The 19,608-nt window shown below is 42.2% G+C and overlaps 1 protein-coding gene across 1 annotated transcript in view; it reads left to right on the forward strand.

Moving 5' to 3' along the window:
* USH2A (usherin) overlaps positions 1 to 18,772 on the forward strand; it is a 1,035,348-nt gene extending 1,016,576 nt beyond the window's left edge. Inside the window, exons 70-72 of the mRNA XM_089684798.1 lie at positions 3,684 to 3,773; positions 15,270 to 15,482; positions 18,353 to 18,772. Coding sequence (XP_089540924.1) covers positions 3,684 to 3,773; positions 15,270 to 15,482; positions 18,353 to 18,442 — 393 coding nt within the window. The 3' untranslated portion in view covers positions 18,443 to 18,772. The remainder of the gene's footprint in view (positions 1 to 3,683; positions 3,774 to 15,269; positions 15,483 to 18,352) is intronic.
* Positions 18,773 to 19,608: the final 836 nt, after the last annotated feature.

Below are 19,608 nucleotides of genomic sequence, written 5' to 3' on the forward strand. Positions count from 1 at the left end.
GCAGGGGAAAAAAATGTCAGTGGCCTCCACCTGTAAACCCATTCCTGTTTTGGGGGTCATCTCATTGTTGCCCATCTGTTGCACCTGTTGTTAACTTCATTAACAGCTGAAACTGATTAACAACCCCCTCTGCTACTTAACTAACCAGATCAATAGCCCAGGAGTTTAATTGACTTGATGCTATACTCGGATTGAAAAGTGTTCCTTTAATTTTTTGAGCAGTGTATATACAGTCAGGTCCATAAATATTGGGACATCAACACAATTCTAACATTTTTGGCTCTATACACCACCACAATGGATTTAAAATGAAACGAACAAGACGTGCTTTAACTGCAGACTGTCAGCTTTAATGTGAGGGTATTACATCCAAATCAGGTGAACGGTGTAGGAATTACAATAGTTTGCATATGTGCTTCCCACTTGTTAAGGGACCAAAAGTAATGGGACAATTGGCTTCTCAGCTGTTCCATGGCCAGGTGTGTTATTCCCTCATTATCCCAATTACAATGAGCAGATAAAAGGTCCAGAGTTCATTTCAAGTGTGCTATTTGCATTTGGAATCTGTTGCTGTCAACTCTCAAGATGAGATCCAAAGAGCTGTCACTATCAGTGAAGCAAGCCATCATTAGGCTTAAAAAACAAAAAAAACCCATCAGAGAGATAGCAAAAACATTAGGCGTGGCCAAAACAACTGTTTGGAACATTCTTAAAAAGAAGGAACGCACCGGTGAGCTCAGCAACACCAAAAGACCTGGAAGACCACGGAAAACGACTGTTGTGGATGACCGAAGAATTCTTTCCCTGGTGAAGAAAACACCCTTCACAACAGTTGGCCAGATCAAGAACACTCTCCAGGAGGTAGGTGTATGAGTGTCAAAGTCAACAATCAAGAGAAGACTTCCCCAGAGTTCACAAGATGTAAACCATTGGTGAGCCTCAAAAACAGGAAGGCCAGATTAGAGTTTGCCAAACGACATCTAAAAAAGCCTTCACAGTTCTGGAACAACATCCTATGGACAGATGAGACCAAGATCAACTTGTACCAGAGTGATGGGAAGAGAAGAGTATGGAGAAGGAAAGGAACTGCTCATGATCCTAAGCATACCACCTCATCAGTGAAGCATGGTGGTGGTAGTGTCATGGCGTGGGCATGTATGGCTGCCAATGGAACTGGTTCTCTTGTATTAATTGATGATGTGACTGCTGACAAAAGCAGCAGGATGAATTCTGAAGTGTTTCGGGCAAAATTATCTGCTCATATTCAGCCAAATGCTTCACAACTCATTGGACGCCGCTTCACAGTGCAGATGGACAATGACCCAAAGCATACTGCAAAAGCAAACAAAGAGTTTTTTAAGGGAAAGAAGTGGAATGTTATGCAATGGTCAAGTCAATCACCTGACCTGAATCCGATTGAGCATGTATTTCACTTGCTGAAGACAAAACTGAAGGGAAAATGCCCCAAGAATAAGCAGAAACTGAAGACAGTTGCAGTAGAGGCCTGGCAGAGCATCACCAGGGATGAAACCCAGCGTCTGGTGATATCTATGTGTTCCAGACTTCAGGCTGTAATTGACTGCAAAGGATTTGCAACCAAGTATTAAAAAGTGAAAGTTTGATTTATGATTATTATTCTGTCCCATTACTTTTGGTCCCTTAACAAGTGGGAGGCACATATGCAAACTGTTGTAATTCCTACACCGTTCACCTGATTTGGATGTAAATACCCTCAAATTAAAGCTGACAGTCTGCAGTTAAAGCACATCTTGTTCGTTTCATTTCAAATCCATTGTGGTGGTGTATAGAGCCAAAAATCTTAGAATTGTGTCAATGTCCCAGTATTTATGGACCTGAATGTAAATTACTAATAAAGAAGTCATATCATCTTTTAAAAACATAAAGAACTCTATCATCCTGTTCAAAGGACATCATGAAGGATGGCAGAAAAACAGTAAGTGCCAATAGTAGATAAGGTAAGCCAAAGTCCAAAAAGGTTGGAAAAGAGAGGCGAGGATGAAGTGGAACAGGAAAAGGAAAGGGGGTGGGTGCTTATATGGTGCTTTAAAGCCTACTTCTCTAGCCTGAACTTTATTAGTAGAGCGCACCAGTGGTAAAGGAACAGGGATTACAGAGGTTACTAGTGAGTCAGGGCCTCTTGCTTTCAAAGGGCCTCACATTCCTCCCAAATGACATTGGTGGCAGAGTCTTAAGATTACTACATTACATAGAAAACACAGGAGTTTAAGTTGTACTGCCAGGCCATATCTACAGAAAAGAGTGCCTATGACAAGTACTAAAATTGTGTCTCTGGGGCCCCTGGAGCACTTTTAAAAATGTGCAGGAATACATAGCATGCTTGTATATTATGACTAACTTCCCTCCTAGTTTGCCCTCCTCCAGCGATGAGGTCCTCACTTCTTCTCTTTGTTTCATTACCATTGCTTCCTCCTTTCAGATCCTTTTCTGTGCCCAATGTCATCTTTTGTTCTTTTTGCACCGGGTGCTTTATGCTGAAGCTACATTATTTCAGCCATGAAGAGAAAGATACTACACCCAGATGGAATCCCCACAGAGGCTGCCCGGTGGTGCTTTTTCTCAAAGTGTCTTCCCAACACTGCAGTAGTGAGTGAGTGAAGAGCTGGCAACTCATCCTTCTGAAAAATTACTTTAGTACATCGAGTAGAGTGTACAGGTAAAACTGGCTTACGCGTTTTGGCAATAAGCCTTAAAGCGGAGTTCCGCCTAAAAAAAAAAAAATAAAAGTCACCAGCTACAAAAATCAGCAACTGCTGACTTCTAAAATACAGCCACTTACCTGTCCCTCGGTCCAGCGGTGTCCTCACCATCACTGGTTTCACTGGCCATCTTCTCTCCCCGCTGCCGGGTGCCCACTGCACATGCGAGAAGTGCTGCACTTTGTGAATGGCCCCCGTAGTCTTCTGGGCCCTGTCAAGTGTCCCAGAAGACTACGGGGAGCGAGGGGGGAGGACAACTTCCACTTCAGATCGCCTAGGGGGAGCGGGTACCTGTCATATTTGGGTACCCGCTCCCCCCCCCCCCCACTCACCAAAGATGCCAATCCTTAATGGGGAGTGGGGGACAAAGGCTTATTGCCACTTCCCCTTTTGGGTGGAGCTCCGCTTTAATCATAAACATGTCTAAGATTAAGGCTTATTGCCGAAATGCGGAAGCCAGTTTTACCTGTACACGCTACTCAATGTAATCAAGTAATTCTTCGGAAGGATGAGTTTCCGGCTCTTCACTCCTTACTTCAGAGTACATTATTACAGCACCTGACATCTTACAGGTGCCAAGAGTGCCATTCACACTGTGCATGTGCCATAGTCCATTTACGGTAAAAAAAAAAAAAAACTGAGCAGGAAGGGAAAGGGGTTTTTTTTTGGCAGAAGAGACATGTAAAATCTCTTCGACCAAAAAACCTCTGCCTTATAGTAACAATGTCAGTTGGCCTAGTTCTGTTTCCTGAAATGTTTATTTGTGTCTTCTATAAGTTGCAAACGCATTTCAATAAAAACAAAAGAATCCTAAATTTCAGTTGCATTGGAAAACATCCAAAGTGCACGTTTTGTCTGCCTAGAAATCTCTGCTCTTCTTTTCCTCACTCTGACTCTTACTCGCTCTCTATTCCTTCCTTTCCATCTCTTTATCTTGCCATCTAGAAACTGTCAGATAGTCAGCAACACTCTCTGCCCCCTTCATCAGTTCAAGCCTCCAACCCTGGCGGTTGTGCTGAAAATCTACTAGAAAAGGTAAGACACAGCAGACCATCAAATAAGAACTAGAGAAGTTGGAACCTTTGAGGATTACCCTGTGTTGGCACAGATACCATACCTGTCTTGAAAAAACTGTTACTGATGCGGGCATAAAAAACAAAATCCTCCTGGACTTTCTTTCCCTGACTTCCTAAAATGTATCTAACTTTCTATGTCCTTCCTGACTTCTGTATGCTCCCTACGACCCCAATTCCAAATAACGCTAGGAGCAGGAGAAATTTGACAGGGGTGATCGGTGCAGCAGTGGGGGTAGTTACAAGCACCGATCTTCCTGTGTGGCTTTCTATGAAACAGCTGAAATCCGCAGGAGGCAGAGGAGGAGAATCAGCTTTTAGCTGCTTCATAGAAAACCATGCAGAGAGATCAGTGCTTGTAACTGCCACCACCACTGCACCGATCACCCCTGTCAAATTTGTCCTGCTACAGGAGGTACCAACCAGTGACGGATCATCCACAGTTTCAGTGTGGGTCAGAGCAAAGTGGGCAAGTGTTGCCAACCATCTGTGTTTTCAAAGACAGCAAGTCAAAACTGGGCATTTTTCTCCTGCCCTTAAATGCTGTAACAGGAGAAAAGTGGCAGTGAAAAATGGCTGTGACAGCTCAGCTTGGAACTGAGCATGCACAATTCTGGAATCCGGAGCCGCCCGAGTCCCAAGACCATGTGTGTTGGCTGGCATCGGCAGGGGGGGGGGGTGTCAGGTCTAGCGGAGGCTGTGTGCAACTAGCGAGGTGAGCATGATGACGTCATGGGCATCTTCCGCCACACTGCCACCCAGGGGGGCAGGTCTGGTGGAGGCTGTGTGCAACTAGTGAGGTGAGCATGATGATGTCATGGGCATTTCCCACCACACCGCCAGCCAGGGGGGCAGGTCTAGCGGAGGCTATGTGCAACTAGTGAGGTGAGCATGATGACGTCATGGGCATCTTCCGCCACACTGCCACCCAGGGGGGCAGGTCTGGTGGAGGCTGTGTGCAACTATTGAGGTGAGCATGATGATGTCATGGGCATTTCCCACCACACCGCCAGCCAGGGGGGCAGGTCTAGCGGAGGCTGTGTGCAGCTAGTGAGGGGAGCATGATGACATCATGGGCATTTTCCGCCACACTAACAGCCAGGGGGGCAAGTCTAGCGGAGGCTGTGTGCAACTAGCGAAGTGAGCATGATGACGTCATGGGCATTTTCTGCCGTACCACCAGCCAGGAGCCAAGCAGCTGAAGTGCAACCATAGCCTCATGTGTGAGTGTGACTGACACTAACACATATGACTCATTGTTTCAAGTTTTTGAGCATTTAAGAAGACATGGCACTACTTATTTGGACTTAAATTGTTAGAGGATGTTTACAGGTGTTGACAGAGAGATGGATAGATGAAGGGAGGAAGGGAAAGAATAATAGAGAGATGAAGGTGATGGAGAGTAGAAAGGATGGAGGGTTATAGGGCAAAGGGGTTGTTGGAGGGACAGTATGATGGAGTGATGGAGCAAGGGGCAGAGATATGAAGTGATGGAGGGATGGAGCAAGAGTTAAAAGGATGGTGTGATGGAATTATGGAAGGATGAATGAAGGAATGGAGGGACGGTTAGAGTAACAGAGGGATGAAAGTGATGGAGGGTGAAGGGACCTACAGCAGAGGGATGGTTGTATGGAGTGATGGAGGGAAAAAGTAATAAAGGGATGGGGTGATAAAAAGAAGAGGTGATGGAGGGATGGGCGGTACAGATGATGCAATGATCCGAGAGAATGATGGAGCATAAAGGACAGAAGGATGTTGGGGTAGCTTGATAGATAGATGGAGAAATAGACCAAGGAAGTGATGGAGGGATGGAGACAGAAGGTGATGGAGAGATGGAGACAGGAGATCTTTAGAATCCCTAGTATTGGGGACATAAATTCGGCTGATCCTGGTGGCTAACAGGGATTTCCCTTCAGTTTCTGTGGTGGCTATGGAACAGAAATTAAGGAGAAATCTGTCCAGTTGGACACAGGTGCAAAAACTGATGGGTTATAACAACCAGGGACAGACTGACCATTTGGGAACTCTGGCACTGCCCGAGGGCCCCGGTTCAGTAGTGGGCCCCATGAGATACCCCTGGTACCTTTCATAGGCTTTTTTGGGTGTGATTTGAGTGTGGGCAAGGACACAGGGGCCCCATGATCCCCTATTGCCCGGGGGCCCCATGAGTTGTCAGTCCCCCGCTGATAACAACCCACCCGTACTATACCGAAAATAAAACATTTTTAACCTTACTATCTACCTTAAATCACATTGCTAATTGCAGATTGTACTTGTTTGTAGCTTAAATACTGAAATTTGCACTTAAAACTGTAATTTTGTAACCTTTGTAAAATGCCAGTCAACACTTGGACACTTGGCTGTGCCAGTAAAATTTGGGTGTTGTGTCAGTGACTTTCACCCTGGTAGGTTGGTAACACTGCAGTGCCCCCCCCTCGTCAGGGCCCGTGGGCAGTGAGCCTTGTACCCATGGATGATACTCCACTGAGTGAAAGGGAAGAGGTCAGGAAGCATTGTGAGCAAACTAGGCTTTACCATAATGGAATCCATCTAACACTAAGGAAGGGACACTAAGGGATCTACTGTATGTATAAACAGTTTGCTGAATGAATGTGACACACATCCGCTCTCCTACAATTAAATTTGCTATATTTGATGTTCTAGAACTATCTCATATGATCGAAGTGCAATCTAGTGGCCAAAATTCCTTTTTATGGATCGAGGTACTCAAAAACAAATACTGAATTTTGGCCACTAGATGGCGCTTCAATCATACAAGATTTTTATACCAGTACATCCAGGGTGGGATGTAGCTCTGGCAGTTTTTACCTGAATGATGAGAGGTTCAGAAGCCAACCTATACACTTACTGCACATGGGTCAGCTTCTGGTTACCTTCTGACCATGCGAAAGGATGACAGATTGGTGGTAGCAGGACCCAGAACAGGTACTCCTTTGGCCACAGTTTGCTTCATGAAGTGAATGAGTAATTAAGTACTTTACAGTAAATACCAGGTCTGACCATTTAATTCCTGGAATATATTGTAAAAAAAAAAAAAATATGTTTGCTTGTCTATCCTCTAGCAGTTGTTCACCTTAAAAAGTATTCCCATTGTGAAGCAACACACTTTTCTAGATGACTGTACCACTGCCGGAAACATTTCTGGGATTCGTTTTCCAAAATGCTGCACAGTGTCTTTGTCGCAGCATGCTGGATGTCATCAAATCTCTTTCCTTTTAAAGCGGTGATAGACCGCAGGTAAAAACAAAACCCCAACAAGGTAATGTCATAATGTGCTAATATACATCGCATACTAGCACATTATGAAGGACTTGCCTTAAAATGAAGCCCTCCAGCGGCATGCTATCACTGCTGCAGAGGCTTCCATCTTCACCTGGTTTTCCTTCCAGGTTCGTGAGCTCCAGCTCTCTGGCCAAGCGGCCATGACGTCACTCTTGCGCATTCACGCGGAAGCACTGGGCCATGGCACATGCGCTCTGAAGGAAGCTTCCTTCAGAGTGCATGCTCCAGCTCTTAAAAAGACAACTGACTATCTCCTAAATGGTGCACATATAGAATATTTTCATTTTACCTACAGGTAAGCTTTATTATAAGCTTACCTGTAAGTAAAAGTATTAAACTACCACTTTAACACATTGTGTGCAGGAGCATTGTCGTGGTGGAGAATCCACTTGTTAGGCCAGAGTTACGGTGAGCATTTACATCAGTCCTTTGTGTTTTTAGCTGGTAACATTTTGCATCATTATGCACATCTTCCCATTCCTTCTTAACCCTCCTATGCCATTCTAAAATATTTGGTTTCTTCATGGACTGTTCACCATAAGCTTGTTGTAAGAGATAACTTTTCAGCCAATTATCATGCAAAATGTGATGCTCCAGATTCCTGTCACTCATTTTCACCAACAGTGCAATGCACACACACTTTATATCTTCTACTACTCCGTAAAGACTGACTTCACTGGTCTACGATCCAGGCGAGTACAAGTTAGAAAATGTCAGAACACAGTGTGAATGGCTGTGTAACTCACCACCATAATGCTACGCCGCGGGCATTCCAGGAATTAAATTGTCACACCTTGTAAAGTAATAGAATGAGCAAGCTGATGAGTTTTTTCTATTCACTAACACCAAAGACTTTGTTTCAATCTCCAGAATGTTTTTTTTAAATCATGGCTGACAGTTGTTGACTTTGTTCACTTGTGGCATCTGTGTTTCTCAATCCTTCTTCCTTCATTTTGAGGATTCAGGTTATAAATAGCTGATCAGCTCTATCTGCGATTCTGTATTTATCGGGAAGTAGTACCAGATCTCAGGCCTGTTGAAGGGTCATGTTGGTAAAGAAGAGGCAATATCTGGTCTTTAGAATATTCTGTATTTATGAGAATATTTTTTATTTTGTATATAAATAGTTGGCTTTCCCATCAACCTCTTATTCCTTAAAGGGATTCTCTAATCGTCTAATTCATTAATGTGATCAGCTCAATGTAAAATATCTTAAAACCTGGGGCAGCCATGATTTCTTAGTAGTTTACTACTTGTCTCTGCTGGTAAAAGACCATCAAGTCTAATATGAAAAACACAGGAAAGAAAATATGGGGAACCACATCGGACTCAAATCTTCTTATATATTTTTTCTATTATAAATACCCTTGTAAATAGATTTGTCTTCCTTTCCCATGACATAAAACTTCAAACAGACAACTGTCATAATTCACCTGAAAGACACACGTTGGCTAGTTTTCAGCCCCCAAAAAAGTGACAAATGTATGGGCCTATTATCAAAAAGTTCTACACATACTGTATACAGTTGTGTTCAAAATAATAGCAGTGTGTTGAAAAAGTGAATAAAGCTCAAAATCCTAATAGCTTTTATTTCCATACACACAAATGCATTGGGAACACTACACATTCTATTCCAAATCAACACATGAAGAAAAATATATCAAATTTGTGTTGTTCCTCTAAAAAAAATTGAAAAGTGAATATTAGACTGTTCAAAAAAATAGCAGTGTTTGTATTCTTCTTTACAAACTCAAACATTCACTATATAAACTGAAAATGTTTGAAGATTTTGCTTTCCTTTGAATCACTTAATGAATATTTAGTTGTATAAGCACTGTTTCTGAGAACTGCTGTACATCTGTGTTGCATGGAGTCAACCAACTTCTGGCACCTGTGATCAGGTATTCCAGCCCAGGATGATTGGACTACATTCCACAGTTCTTCTCTATTTCTTGGTTTTGCCTCAGAAACTGCATTTTTGATGTCACCCCACAAGTTTTCTATTGGATTAAGATCCGGGGATTGGGCTGGCCACTCCATAACATCAATCTTGTTAGTCTGGAACCAAGATGTTGCACGTTTACTGGTGTGTTTGGGGTCGTTGTCTTGTTGGAACACCCATTTCAAGGGCATTTCCTCTTCATCATAAGGCAGCATGACCTCTTCAAGTATTCTGATGTATTCAAACTGATCCATGATCCCTGGTATGCGATAAATAGGCCCAACACCGTAGTATGAGAAACATCCCCATATCATGATGCTTGTGCAACCATGCTTCACTGTCTTCACAGTGTACTGTGGCTTGAATTCAGTGTTTGGGGGTCGTCTGACAAACTGTCTCCGGGCCACTAGACCCAAAAAGAACAATCTTACTTTCATCAGTCCACAAAATATTGCGCCATTTCTCTTTAGGCCAGTCAATGTGCTCTTTGGCAAATTGAAACCTCTTCAGCACATGTCTTTTTTTCAACAGTGGGACTTTGCGGGGGCTTCTTGCACATAGCTTGGCTTCACATAGGCGTCTTCTAATTGTAACAGTACTCACAGGTAACTTTACACCTTCTTTGATCTTCCTGGAGCTGATTGTTGGCTGAGTCCTTGCCATTTTGGCTATTCTATGCAGTCGAATGGTAGTTTTCCGCTTTCTTCCACGTTTTGGTTGCCATTTTAAAGCATTTGCGATCATTTTAGCTGAGCAGCCTATCATTTTCTGCACTTCTTTATATGTTTTCCCCTCTCGAATCAACTTTTTAATCAAGGTATGCTGTTCTTCTGAACAATGTCTGGAACGACCCATTTTCCTCAGAATTTCAGAGAGAAATGCACTGTAACCAGCATGTACAACATTTGCTGCCTTCCTTCCTTAAATAAGGGCAATAATTGCCACTTGTTTTTCAAAGAATGAATGACCTCACTAATAGAACTCCACACTGCTATTATTTAGAACATGCCCCTTTCAATTAGTGATTTAATTACACAGAATCAGCAGCATGCATGTCATGACTGTTGGGTCTGTTGGATTTCTATTACTCTACTACACCTGCTAGTAAATTATTTGCCATGTAGAAATATCATTTCTACCAAAAACAGTGATTGATCAGGTTAGTGATGTCTGACTGCTATTATTTTGAACACAACTGTACATATGCACTGGGTCCAGATCCGCTCTCTAAACCAGTCTTTCTCCAACTTTTCTACACAGAGGAACCCTTGAAATAACTTTCCATTCTCAGGGAACCCTACTTAAAATTACTATATCTACAACTCATAATACATGAATGTGACGATCAGTGGGAAGAATGCACTTTACATTTGTGGTCTTTGGGAAGAATTACCCCCTTACAGATAGCTATAAAGATCAGTGGTGTCGCTGGTTACTTACTGTATCTGAGAGGTAGAAATTGCTCAAGGAACCCCTACCAACCTCTAGAGAAACCCTACGGTTCCACAGAACCCTGGTTGAGAAACTGTGCTCTAGACAAATGTCTTGCATATTGGATATAATTGTGCACTAGTGTTGATGGAACTGTTCAATATCTTCTGGCCAACACCACCTATGTAGTGGGTCAACAACAAAAAATCATTAGTGGGATGGAAGTGTTTTAGGTCACAGACAGGTTTTGAGGACACAACAGGAGGACTGTCAGGATCAACAGGAAAAAACTTGAAAAAAAGAAGGTGACATTGAAGAGATTTGTTATAACAAAAGCATGATGTTTATTTCTGTATTTAGCCTGGAGTTTTTATTTTGTGTCCTTCATAGTTGTTCATGAAAATACACCCTACTTTCCCCCGTTCACTAGATAGTTGTAGAATCCTAGCAAATTCCAGCTTGCCAAACCTTTCACAAGTCACTGATCACGGATTGACCATGTTGGTTGATAGAAGACGGATTAAGGCTAAATATCATCAAGTATGGAGGAACCTATTCAAATACAACTTTCTTCAGCTTACTTATGTTTCTATTACTATGCTTTGCTGTGACAAATGAAAATGTATATAAATGATATATGTCGTTTATTATAAACTTACAGGATAAAGCCTCAAAACACTGCCTCTGAGTCAATGAAGCTGCAAAGTACCTAAAGCCTGTCTCCAGCCAAAATTTGACCTTCTTAATTTCTCATAGCGGTTGCCACAGTGGCAGGAAGACAGCAGTGATAACCTGGTCAAAGTACACGGCTTCCAAGCCTGGAATTAGGTCATCCCATTGAGGACCAGGTGCTGAATGCCAGCATGGGCTCGTTATACGCTCCACAGACTGCACAAAAAGAATAACAAAAAAATAAAAGATTTCTTGCACACCAAAAACTTCAAATGCTGGTAACTTTATTCATCCAGACAACAAACACAGAATTCCCCTCCTGGGGGGGGGGAATCAGTCTGTGTCCACAATGGAGAGACTTCCCATCACTTTTTTTTCCTACAAATCGACTCAATGGGGACACAGGCTGCAAACAAAATCAGACAGACAATCTATCACCAACAAGAACTTTAAAAAATAAATGTTTGGCTGTAGTTGAACTTTAGGGCATGCTAAAAGCATATGCTATAATACTGTATTAACAGAAAGACCATTTTAGCATGCCTGAAGTGCACTTTAGGGTGCTCCAGGTACATTTGCAGCTTGATTAATCAGGATATTTGTCCTTTAACCCAGGGTAAGGAAAAAACACTAACTTCATTCCATTTTTTTTTCCAAAACTCAGAGTGATCTTGTGGCAGAATTGTCTGGTTCATCAAATCGGATTATGCTAAAAAGTTACATAATGCACCTAGAGGTATGGTAGTGTTGGCTTGTGCCTGGTTTGGGTGTGCAGTGTTTTACACAGTGAAAGCTGTCTTCTATTATTCTTTCCCCATTCTATTAAGCATGACCTGTGTGATATCTGAAATGCAGATTTTTGCAGCATGGAAGATCGATCTAAAGGAAACCTTTACTAAGAGAAATATATAAGATGCCATTGTTGACTTCTCATTTTGTGCTGATCGAGATACCACTCACTCAAAATTATTTGGTGACTAAAGTAGTTAAAGGCATTAAAAAAGCAAGGTCCATTTGTAACATTATGCCTTGCTTTTTACAAATCATGGCCTATACTTTATATTATCCTTTGTTTTTGCATGGAAGAGGGGGATTGTCAGGAACCTTCTGCCAAGATCCTGAGACCACGGAGCATGAGACAATGATCCAGCACAGTGTAGGAACTTCTCATGAGATTTGGAATTCTCAGCGTTCACAGGATCTCACCTGCAGAATTGTGAGGTCACTGTCACCTAGGCACTGCTAATAGCATTTTCAGAAAAAGGAAAGCCATAATGACCTATATGGGTCTTTCATTTATGGCTATATAGAATATTGCAGACACGGAGTTATATTTATATTAGGGTTCCATTTTGGAATGAAGCTTGCAGTTTAATTATGGTTTGAAGGAAGGGTCTCAGCCAACAAGAGACCACTAAACCCAAACTTTTAGGTATTGCTGAGCTGCACAGCCTTTATGTACTCTGGGTTGAAAAACTACAAAGGGTTCCTCTTACCCAAAACATCTGTCCAATGAGCTGTTAGCAGTACTTGTTCTCTCTACAATGTTTCCCTATAATAAAGCACATACATTTTACGTTGAATGCACTTAAAGCAGAAATTCTATTTTTTCTTATGTGGTTAGTTGGAATATATGCCCTGCATCTTATTGCATCTTTAACCCCCTACTGTCTCTCAGAGCTCACGTTTGGGAGAGCAGATACTTCCCCTACAGCTCTGCCTATTAAATGAACCCATTTTTATTTCTCTTTATTTTGAAAGAATCGGCATGACATTTCAAGAGTCAAAAACATACATACATTCACAACATAAAATACAATAAACAAGACAATGTGACTTGGCAAAAAAGCGCAAGTATGACAAGGATCCATTAAACACAAAGTAGGTGGCCATACAGTGTATCTTGTCTACATACCAGGTCATACTGATCCTCCATTTTTTTTTTATATGCAAATTTACATATGGGTTTAGAAAAGAATCACCTCCCTTTAATCACATTTTGTTGCTTTGCAGCCTGAAATGAAGATGTTTTTTGTCATCCAGCTGTATTTACTCAGTGCAGCTTATAACATTGAAGTAAAAAATATAACACCAACATGTCAAAAAGTAAAATAAAAAATCAAAAACAATCACAGAGCTGGAAAAAGGATCTTCCCCTTATGTCTGTATTTTATTGAACCACCTTTTGCGTTAATTACAGCCTTTAGTCTGTTCGAATATGTCTTAACCACTTGCCCTCCAGAAGATTTACCCCCTTCCTGACCAGACCTTTTTTTGCAATACGACGCTACGTTACTTTAACTGACAATTGCGCGGTCATACAACACAGTACATAAATGAAATTGATGTCATTTTTTCCCACAAATAGACCTTTCTTTTGGTGGTATTTGATCACCTCTGCGGTTTTTACTTTTTGCGTTATAAACAAAAAAAGACTGGCAATTTAAAAAAAATAATAATTTATTTTCTACTATAAAACATATCCAATTAAAAAAAAATTAAAAATCACATTTCTTCATAAATTTAGGACAAAATGTTACCGGCTACATAGTTTTGGTGAAAAAAAAAAAATCTTAAGTGTATATTGATTAGTTTGCAAAAGTAAGGCTATGTTCACACTAGCGTTGTGTGCAGGCGGCAGAGAGGCATTTGGGAAGCGTTTTTACCGGTTGCGTCGCGGCAAAATGGACGCCTCTGGTAGAGTCAGGAGGCGTTGAAGCCTCCTATTCTCGTCTATGGTGCCGCTTCGCAAACGCCCAGCCGGCATTTGCGGTGCGGTTGCGGAGCGGTAACACCACTCAAACTGTATTATAGGTGGGGCATTATTAACGCTCGGCAAATGCCTAGCAACTGCCACTAAACCGCGCATGCGGCGTTTGCTGAGCGTTAAAAAACGCTCCGCAAATGCCGGACCAACACTTGCCAAACGCTATAGGGTTGTTTGGCAAGCGTTGGTAAAACAGCCAAGTGTGAACGAGCCCTTACAGCGTCTACAAACTATGGGACATATACTGGAATTTTTTTTTATTTGTTATACTAGTAATGTCGGCAATCAGCGACTTATAGCATGACTGCAATATTGCCCCAGGAAAGTTCTTTTCATGTGGAGCTAATCAAAATGACTACAGCTGACCACAGCTGAAAGTGAAATGGCTTTGTGTGCCACTGAGAAGGTGATTAGCTACACCTGATTAAGTTTACAAGTCATTTTGGGGGTTGGGTGTGATCCTTTTTCCTCAGTGATTCTGTTTTTGGATTTTTTATATTTTTTCTGACATGTTGGTTTTATATCTTTCACTTGGATGTTATAAGTCGCCCCGAGTACATACAGCTGGGTAAAACAAAAACTGTCTTCATTTCAGGCTGCAAAGCAACAAAATGTGATTTTAAAAGTGGGATGATTCTTTACTATACCCACTGTACAGGGGGAACCCCAAGTCAATTAGAGAACAAGAAGAAAGAAAGGGGGGAGAGGGAGAAAAAAAAAAAAAAAAGGAGGGGGGGATTAAAGATTCCCTCTGGGCAAATCAACCCACTTTTTGCCCTACCCCAGTCTGACTCCATAGCTCATAAACAGTCATTGATGCACAACAGAAGTGGAAGTTAGTGTAAGTGTTAATGGGCCCCAAGAGGTGATTGCTCATACATACTGTAGGCAGGGTTTTGTGTGTTAAAAGCACCTGTGCTGCTTCCCAAAAAGAAAGAAAAAAAAAAATATATCTTCAAAAGACTTAATAATTGCCTGTCGCAGTGCCTGTACCAATACACCTGGAGATGTGGTGGACACAAGTTTATTGGGACAACATAGCTCTGAAGTGAGAAAAATGCTAAGGGGTTGAGTATTTTTGCAGTCGAGATTTGTCTCTGCTGCCAAAAAAACTGCTTTCCTTTTCTAGCAATTTCTTTTTCTTGTACACGGCTTCTGCAGAGTATCATGTGCATTTCTGCAAGATGCAACTAGCTTCTACCTTTGGTAGAATCCATTTGTTCTGTCCATGATAACATTGCTGCCACACTAACACCCCTTTACAATGTTTTTTAACTGCCCTTTGCAAACGGTGTCTACTGTAATACACAAACAAGATTTCCTTTTTTTTTTTTTTTTTTTAGGGAATATCGGACGTAAAGGTCTCTGGAATGGAGGCTCACACAAGTCATAACACCATGGTGGTCAGAAAGACAAGCCAAGGCCAGATCAGCCACAGTTTCTCCCAAAATTCCTTGTACCGTAGTGCCAGCCAGCTGATCTCCTCCCACGATAAGAAGTCAATTTTGGACGGCTCTATCTGGGATAGTGTTATTCAAGGACATGATAGCGGGATGGTGAGTAAATTGCAGACTTCTAAACAAGGTTTAAAGCCAGGTTTCTCAGAGTTCTTGGTCCCTTGACACAGTGCAAAACACTAGAAATCATGCCTTGCAGCAATTGGGTTCCTAGGTTTGATGCCAAACAGTCTGCATGAAGTTTGTATGGTCTTCATGGACTCACCATTGGGAAGAGTCAATGAAGGGGGATATGATTACTTTGTACAAAAGCTCCATATAGTAAAAACAATTTAAACCTGTTCAAAGTCAATGCAAAGACAAAAGGTGCAATCAAGACAACCCAATGCCAGATCAGCCAGTTTCTCCCAAAATCCCTTGTATTGCAGTGCCAGCCAGCTGTTCTCTTCCCATGATAAGAAGTCAACTTTGGACGGCTCTATATGGGATAGTGTTATTCAAGGACATGACAGCGGCATGGTGAGTATATTGCACTTTTAAACAAGGTTTAAAGTATATGTTCACTTTTAAATAAATAAATGCATATTTTGTTTTGGCAGGTCAAAAAATGTGCATTTACAATTTTTTTTTTTAAAGTAGCCTGGAAAGCTTTTTTTTTTACCAGCGATCAACAGATCGCTAGTGCCATGCAGGACTCCTACAGACCGTCAGTGTAATCTGTCTCCCCGTACGCGCAGACAGTTTCACACTGACAGGAAGAATCAATGAATCAGAGTGCTCACCAGCACTGCGGTAGTTCACGGAGAACTACAAGTCACTAGACGCAAAGGATGTCGGTACTTGTAGTTCGTTCATTCACAGAACGCTGAATGAATGATGCTACCGTGTGGGCTAAGCCTTGCACAGCCATGCACTTTTCAAAACTGAACAGCTGGTATGGGAAACGTCTCCCCGTATTGCTGTCACACAGGGATCCCCGAGCATCTGCAGGAACATGGGTAGAACATGTAACTTGCTCCCAAAGGTGAACTTATCCTTTAAAGCCAGGTTTCTCAAGAGTGCTTGGTCCCTTGACACACAGTGCAAAACAGTAGAAATCATGCCTTGCAGCAATTGGGTTCCTAGGTTTGATGCTAAACATAGTCTGCATAGGTTTGTATGGTCTTCCTGGACTCACCCTTGGGAAGAGTCAATAAAAGGGGATGTGATTACCTTGTACAAAAGGTCCATATAGTAAACTCAGTTTAAAACGGTTTAAGGTCATTGCAAAAGACAAGGGTGCACTCTGTGATGAGAAGGTAAAAGGTGTATCCTCCATGGAAATGATTCTATCGAGGAGCTGTGGGAATAGTTGTCTACATTACCTAGTCAATCACATAAAAAAAAAAAAAAAAAAAAAAAAGAAGGACTAGGGTTTTTTTTAAATGAAACAATGATAATCTTGTAGAAGGTTGACCCCATGGCAATCTTTGGGGATCAGGAAGGAATTTATAGAGTATATCGGATTATGGTTTATAGTGTTTTTTCACCATCAACTTGATCAACTGTGGGTTTAGGGCAGTGTTTCTCAACCTTTTTTCAGTCATGGCACCCTTTAAAATGATGGGCAGACCCAAGGCACCCTTTAAAATGGACAGTCTTGAGGCACCCCATTCTAAAATGTGAAAAACTATTCTAATAGTTTTATTTAATGCAGCAACATCCACACATGTAGGACACCCACCATTAGAGGTGATTTATTCTTCCAAAGCAAATACACTTTTGCACACTGGTACTGAGTAGTAATTCCAAAGTTTCTCTTCTTCAGTTTTTCTCCATCACTGAGCTAATGCGACCCCAACACTAATGGAGAGGGGCAGGAGGGTCAAACTAGGATGCTGTGCAGACAACTGACATCCTCCTTATCAACTGATGATGTCATTGGTTGTCAGGATGCCAGCGTCTAGAAGGTCGTAATGGTACACAATGAAAACCTGTGGCTTTGTATAACTAAAAGGCAAAATTGTTCCACCCGCTGGCTTGTATACAAGTTTTGGACAATTTTTAGACACTTTGCCAAGACACCCCTGAAGAAATCTCAAGGCACCTTAGGGTGCCTGGGCACCCTGGTTGAGAAAGGCTGGTTTAGGGTTCTGCCGAAGAAAAACTTGTTGTATTTTTCCAAAAACATACTGGTAGGTATATTTATTGTGGTACTTTTTTCTTACCCTGTCATGGCTGATCTCATGCCCACACAGAAAATAGACCGGTGCCAAGCCAGTGACCTGCCCCTGCAAAAAAACAACCACCACAGAAACAGCAGTATTGCTTTGTTGCCTGATATCTTTAGCACACAAAAATAACCTGAAGCCATGACACTAGCAATCCTGTCACTCTTCACCAACCTACAAAAAGTCTTACTGGAAAAAAAACGACTGCAGTTTCTGCTCCGTTGGGACAATGGCTCTTCTTGTTGAATCTGACATTTATCAAATAAGAAGGGACGGCTCCCAAGTGGAGACATACCAATAAAGACTCTAGAGAAACTACTGTACCCAAGCACAGGGCAGCACAATGGCTAAATGGTTAGCACTTCTGCCTGGCAGGGTTGTTGGTTCGAATCCCAACCATGGCACCACCTACCAGGAGTTTGCATGTTCTCCCTGTGCCTGAGTGGGTTTCCTTCGGGTACTCCAGTTTCCTCCCACACTCCAAAGACATGCTGGTAGGTTAATTGGCTCCTGTCTAAATTGGCCCCTAGTATGTGTATGTATGAATGTAAGGTAGGGACTCTAGATTGTAAGCCCCTTGAGGGTTAGGAACAGATGTGAATACAAAATACAGATGTAAAGAGCTTGACAGTGCTATACAAGTACCAGTAATAATAATATTAAAAACAATAAAAAAAACAAAGTAGGGCTTGGACTTCAAAAACCATCATGCACATACTGTACCACCTTAAATTTGATTTTATTTTTTTTTCTGTTTAGTGTGTGGATGATGAAGATCTCATCAGTACAATAAAAAATTTCAGTACAGTAACCAAGCAACACACAGCCTTTACTGATACACCTTTGTAACACTGAGACAACCAATGAGCCAGAGAGAAGAAGATACCTTCATTGTTATACCACTGTGATATGGAGTTAACCAATAACCAACCAAGAATTTGGAATACCGGGCAGAGCCCAGAAATATGCTGGTGGTGAGGACAGTCGGTGGAGCACTGGTGATGTCACAGCATCTGAACTGTAGACTGTGCACTTATCTCCGTTGTTGGCCATGAACTGCTAGTGGTGGTCTTTCATTTGTCTGGGGTATAAGCAAATGGTTGGTTTCCTGTTTTCTTGTGAGGGTATTCAAATGTGTATTTCTTATTATAATAAAAGTTCTGGACTGCTTCAGCTTTATGTTGTTTTCGTCATACCACTTTATTTAACCACCTCCCGCCCGCCATATAGTCCAAGGTGGTTCTCTCGTTCTGGGAGGACGTCATATGACGTCCTCCCATTCTAACCACGCATGCGCGGCTCAGGGAGCGCGCAGCGCCGCGATCGGCGGTGCGCTGTGTCCCTCGGACACAGCGGATCACCGATTACGGAAAGAGCCAAAGATGTCGGCTCGGTCATGTGATCAGCTGTGTCCAATCACAGCTGATCACATTTAAACAGGGAAATGCCGGTTATCAGCATTTCTCTCCTCTCGAGCTGTCAGGCTGACAGCTCAAGAGGAGAGGAGAGCCGGTAAGCGGCTTTCCGTGGGGGGGACATGTACACTGATGATCAGTGTGCCCTGATGATCGGTGTAGCCCCTGCAGTGCCACCTGTCAGTGTCCATCAGTGCCTTGTGTCAGTGCTCATCAGTGCCACCTGTCAGTGTCCAACAGTGCCTTGTGTCAGTGCTCATCAGTGCCTCATGCCAGTGCCCATCAGTGCCACATATCAGTGCCTACCAGTGCACATCAATGCCACATATCAGTGCCCATCTGAACTGCCTTGGTTTTTGGTTTAAGAAAAAATAAAAAACCCCAGAGGTGATTAAATACCACCAAAAGAAAGCTCTGTCACAAAAAAATGATAAAAATTTCATATGGGTACAATGTTGTATGACCGCGCAATTTTCATTCAAAGTGCGACAGCGCTGAAAGCTGGAAATTGGCCTGGGCAGGAAGGGGGTATAAGTGCCCGGTAGGCTAGTGGTAATAACCCTCAATGACCACTTTCCAGTGTACCAGCATTAACTCATC

This window comes from Staurois parvus, unplaced genomic scaffold (assembly GCF_062004578.1).
Source record: "Staurois parvus isolate SC_StPar_1 unplaced genomic scaffold, SC_StPar_1.0 ptg000357l, whole genome shotgun sequence".
Lineage (NCBI taxonomy): Eukaryota > Metazoa > Chordata > Amphibia > Anura > Ranidae > Staurois > Staurois parvus.